The sequence below is a fragment of the Stomoxys calcitrans genome, chromosome 4, assembly GCF_963082655.1.
Source record: "Stomoxys calcitrans chromosome 4, idStoCalc2.1, whole genome shotgun sequence".
NCBI lineage: Eukaryota > Metazoa > Arthropoda > Insecta > Diptera > Muscidae > Stomoxys > Stomoxys calcitrans.
In genome coordinates, this window is record NC_081555.1 from 30,999,519 (window position 1) to 31,005,414 (window position 5,896).

The following is a 5,896-nucleotide window of genomic DNA, read 5'->3' on the forward strand; positions in this document are numbered from 1 at the left end:
ATGGACATGGACCGATTTGGCCCATTTGTAATTCCAACCGACCTACACTCATAAAAAGTATTTGTGCAAAATTTCAAGCGGCTGGCTTTACTACTTCGAAAGTTAGCGTGCTTTCGACAGACAGACGGACGGACATGGCTGGATCGACTTAAAATGTCATGACGATGGGGTCTTCGAGGTGTTACAAACAGAATGACGAAATTAGTATGCCCCCGCCCTAAAGTGGAGGATGTAAAAATGTATTACTCGCCAAGTAAAAAACTTCATAGGCAGTGATATTTTTTTTTTTTTTTTGATTCAACAGAATAAAATATCTATATTTCATAATATATCATTGTTGTTGTTCATATATATATATATATATATATATGTGTGTGTGTGTGTGTGTGTTTGTTGGCTTGTGTCTATGTAATGTGTTTTTTTTTTTTTTCATTATTTATATTTTTTTTATATATGTATATATAGCTTATAACCGTCAATAGTAATAATAATATACAATAGGTAGTTAATAATCGAACACTATTTTCGTACTCTTATTTAATTACAGTCACACCACACATAGACCTACAGCTTTATAAAAACATTTTAAATCGAATCAATATAAAATGGAAAAAGGCGTAAAAAAGGATGTCTACATCTAAACAAATGCAACTAATATTAAGGCAATTGTGAACTAAAAAACGAACATAACAATACAAAAAAAATATATATATTTAAATAAAAGACTTGTCCCCAGGAAACGGAGAATGTGAATCCTAGAGTTCGCTCCAAGAGTCATTAACTCTGGGCTACTAGAATTCGGACAATTATCGGCGGTGGATTAATTTAAGGAGTAGTTTAAGGAAATGGTGCAGCAACTTAAGAAAGACTCAATCACTCTGCTAATGGAGAGGGTTGTCTTAAGCGTAGCGGTCTAGCTTTGCCCAACCGTGTTACTATGTTAGCCATTTTTAATGTAGGTCGTCTTAGAATCAATCCTCAACGGTATAAACACTTGGAAGTCAGTGGCCACAGTATGTGCTGACACAGGGTGTTATTTACATATATATGCTTCTTTTCTTCTTCTTCTTCTTCCTCAATCTAAAAGAACGGAGAACAGGAGATTTTATTAGAGCTAAATACAACTATTGCTACTATTCGAACTCAGCGAGCAGCATTGAGCGGGCAGGATGTGATCGATCACATTGAAGAGCTTAGCTTCTTGCTATGCATGACACACTAAACCCACCACCCAGCATTCGTGCGGCAGCCCTCTGCGAATAAACATATTCACTAAGATAGAACCTCGTTTGCATTATTCTTCTTCTAACATCCTTGGGCGTCTAATTGCTCGGCAATCAATTGCTCCAGAGGCCTTTCGCCAATTAAACGGAAGAAAAATAAGTGATCTAAGCACTTAAGACTAATGGAACGCAGTGCCGGCAAACGAAGTAATAGCTGCGCAAAACGACCATCATCGCCAGGATGCTCTGTGCGGCAGTGTTCATCCAGACAGGCATATATCTTCTCACGACATCCCTCGACGTCTTTTCGACACTTTAGTCCACGTATATCTGGATTGAAGAGGATGATTGCTTTCAGGCAAGACAATTCCGAACGGTCAATGTTCAAACGTTTCATTTTAATGCTCAGCTCGGACAAGATGCGATCGAATATTGAGACCACATTGGCTTTAATCGCACTATTGCGGTGATATGAGAAGTTTTGATTGAGGAAGAGCTGTTGTGGCTGGCGAACTGGTGAACGGCGACCAAATGAACTATCATGACCACCTCCAGGTGTGGCATACTCTGCATCCAGTGAATCAATACTGCACCAGGCAACATTTGCTATCAGCAGCTCATTCCAACCAGCCTTAAGTAGTATGATTTGATCTTCTCGCTGCAAGTGCGTGAAGTGTGGCGTACGCCGAGCATACTCCACCATTTGGAAGAGTTGTTTGTTTACCATTTGGCAAAGATGTGACACCGCACCCTTGTAATCTGATTGTACCATGGAATTATTGCCGACTCTCAGGAAGGGTAGCACATTATCACCACTCTGAGATTCCGCTTTTTGTTCAGCCTCCATGATGCGCTCTATGGTTAGATCACGCAAAGAGCTGCTTGGCTTAAAATCTTCATTTCCCACTCCGCTGCCGGTGATGCCACCAACTCCGCTAGCCCTAGCATTAGCAGCCCTTGTGCCCCTTTGACGTTCCTCTTGGACAGCTTCTCGTTTCATGCCGCACACCAAACATTTCTGATAGCGACAATACTGACAGCGATTCCTTTGGCGTTTATCAATTATACAATTTCGGTCTTCACGACAGGCATACGTCAAATCCTTGCGCACAGTACGCTTGAAAAAGCCTTTACAGCCTTCGCAGCTGTAGACACCATAGTGTTTGCCACTGGCCCGATCACCACATATGGAGCACAAGTGTTTCGAACCACTCAAAGGGTGGTTGGGAGGATACTGTTGCTGTAATTGTTGCTGTGGCGGCGTTGTCTGCAACATTTGGTTTTGGTTGTTGGCAGCAGCGGCTGCTGCAACAGCATTGGCCACATTCATTGCCTGCAAATCAATGGCCCCAAAGGGTCCAGGACTTCCCGGTTTAGGTGAAAAGTTTGTTGCATTATTCTCATTCAACAGCGAGATGTCAGGTTTTATCTCCTGCGGTGACATGGGCCTAAGTCGAAATCCAGGGTCTTGGTCATTGTCCATTATGTTTTCTTGTGTTTTTTTGTTTTTCGTTGCTGCAGCACTGCGACCCAAGTGACTGGTCTTAGCTTTGGATTTGTTAATTTAACAAGATATGCGTGGTATATTCTACATCAAATGCTTTTGCAATTTTGTGCAAACTTCAAAACTTTGTGAAATCGTAAAAATTTTTCTTTACAAACAAAGAATGTCTACTCCGCCTGACTAATGAATGAAAAGTTTTCGCGTCGACATTTTATTTTCTCACGTATTTAATTCACCTCGGGTAAATTAATTCCAATGTGAATTATTCACCACACTTGCAGAGAGAAACTTGTCGACTTCTTCAAAGGTGGTGTTAAATAGTATCGCAGGGTTGCATTTTATATGCATTGCTTAACACATTATGGGTCTGCAAAAAGTCTAAAGACAATGCAGTGTTTACACAACAAAACACTGATTGAAACAAAAGTTTTAAAATAAGGTTATCTACGTTTTCGATAACAAAATTAACCAGGTTTGGAAATTTTACAACAACAAAAGTGTGCAGAAATTTTTTTTCCTATACATTTTTTGGTACTATGTTAATTTTTTCACAATTGATGAGAACATGTTTTTTTTATATCCACTTTTTAGACCATATATATGGCATAATATTGGTTTAACAAAATGTTCTTTTCCAAATTGAAAAAATAAGACATTTTTGCATTTTTTTCCTTTTTGTTTATTTCATGAGCCACAAATAATAAAAATTACGCTTTAGTATTATATAACCATATAGCCCAGAAAAGTGGATTTTAATGTTGATGACAAATAAATAATAGTATGCGAATTGTTGTCTTTAACGAATAAAAATTGGAAACACAACTTGTTTCAGCCATTTTTACATTTAACAGCGTTGTGTGCATAATTTCAACGCAGCAATTGGTGCGGACTCCTCTCAGCAGGCCACCAAAATTGGCCATCTTGGCATTTCAAGGTGTTCAATGTCTTGTGGTCTCGGGGATTTTCGACATTTGATCTTTTTCAAGGCAGGCTTCCTAAAAAAATTGTTGAACCAAACAATGTTTGTAGGCTCTTCCACCCACAATTTACTAAACAATGACGATTTTGAAATCATTCTTGCCCGAAATGTGTATTTGGGTATTTAAGTGGAAAAAATCGGGTAGTTTTTATTTTTTAAATTTAAAAATTTTTTCAGAATTTCGAAAATCGGACCACAATTAATTTCGTTAACACCTCAGCTATAACCATTCAAAATTTCAGAGAGTTATATCGACCTGTTCTCAAACGGCAGATTTTTTACTATTTTTTCGATTCTATTCCACTGTGTGTTTTATTTATTTTGGCACTTAGGTCAAATTAAAACTAATTTTGGTCAGCTTCTCTATAACGTAGTATTTCGTCGGTCCCCAACTGCTTTTTCGTCGTCCCCCATCTGTATATTTTTGAATAGAAAAATCAGAAAATGCTGCTAAACACTAAAAAGCTTTCCATAAATTCCACACCCAAAAATTTTCGGAACAATTTCTATTTTTTCTGCTTTGTAAAATTTGAATTTGTAAATATATATGAAGATTATAAAAGTGTTATTGTGATGTGACCATGCGAATACAATGGCAAGGAATTGGTAAAATTCAGAATTTTATTTTAAAACTGATTAAACATTTGGTAAAAACATTCCCATATTTCGTGAATTTTTAATAATTGGAATGGAACAATATTTAAGATACCATTAACATGGAATATGAGGTACAATAAAATCAAAATGTCATTTCAATACTCACAAAAGAGAAACCGTTTATTAAAGTCGTTGATTAAACTATTTTGGATGGCACATGCTGATACTTGATCCTTACTAAGCGTAGAAAAGAACCTCTCTGAACCATTCAATACCAAACGAGATTTCATTCAGGGAGACAGCTTATAGTATGGTTTCTTTAAGAAGATGTGAATAGGTATAGCACACTATCCAGCGAGAATTTTAAAGGAGGAAGTTGTGCAGCTTTTAGAACGTTAACGTTTTTCTCAACACTCAGCACAGTGTGGTAGGTGTACCCCATTATTATTTTCGACTGATATGATGCTAGTTACAGATTCTGGTGAATATTACGCAAACCCGTAGGACTCCTATCGAGAACACTTTAAGCGGTCGTTACCCTCTCTTATTGCTGACTACACTTGTGAAATAATAAGTCATGTGATACTTTCCCAAACTAGTGTCGCCCTGCGTCCACCCCTTCGGACTCGGCTATAAAAACGAGATTGCCAGAGATTGTGGCGATGTTCGTTGCCAATTCGTCGAAATAAGCTAATTATATACATATTTCGATAAATTGGCCAAGGAATGGACAGTTCAGTATACTCCACGAAGGTACGACCAGCTGATCATAATTTTTCTACTTTTGCTTTGATTTCACAATAACTGCTTGTTAACATATTGTTGTGATTGTTTTCTAGAATTAAGTGGCCGGGATTCGAAAACCAACTTTTTTCTTAATTTATCCTGATTATTTGGGACAAATCTTTACACAACTATGACAAATATAACAAAAGCGAATATTTGCATTAAAGCCACTTAAAACAAATTCGTAACATAAACAACCAATTTGTTCCTATATCAACTTCTGTGCTTATTATAGTTATGTTTTAATCTGGAAAATTTAGCAATGTACCAAGGTTTTGAGCGTCTCAGCATGGGTTAACAAACCACTTCTAAATTCATATTCACCACATTGTTTATGTGCATTTCTCTATCGGCGTCCAAAACTCACAACACAAAAACAACAAACACCATCGATGCAATGCAAAAAAAAAAAACACCAACAACAATGTTCATTGATTAACTTGAACGTCTGTGGCTAAATGTAAATTAAATCTACTCACAATTTTTAGAACCATGCGATTTGTAATTTCACTACACTCAGAACAATTTCAACTTACTTTAACTACAACTATGTGAAGCAATATAAACAAAAGGTTTTATAGATTAATTATAATTTATTTCAATAAATAAATCGTAATATTCGCGTTTACGCCGTCAATTTGCACAATGCAATGCAAAATATATTCACCTCAAGGAACAACTAAAACAACACAAAGAAGTCTCAGGCTCTCATATTGCCATTGTTGCCAACATCAATAAAAAGTAAATGTCGTCGAAAAGGATTAATTAGGAGCACAATTACGACGAACGACGATAATTTGTCCTGCG

General features: G+C 36.9%; 1 protein-coding gene across 1 annotated transcript; it reads right to left on the reverse strand.

Moving 5' to 3' along the window:
* Positions 1-301: 301 nt before the first annotated feature.
* LOC106083905 (protein ultraspiracle) lies at positions 302-2,975 on the reverse strand. The gene has a single exon (XM_013247208.2). The coding sequence runs from the start codon at positions 2,704-2,706 to the stop codon at positions 1,306-1,308; it is 1,401 nt and encodes a 466-aa protein (XP_013102662.1). The 5' UTR covers positions 2,707-2,975; the 3' UTR covers positions 302-1,305.
* Between the last annotated feature and the right edge of the window lie 2,921 nt (positions 2,976-5,896).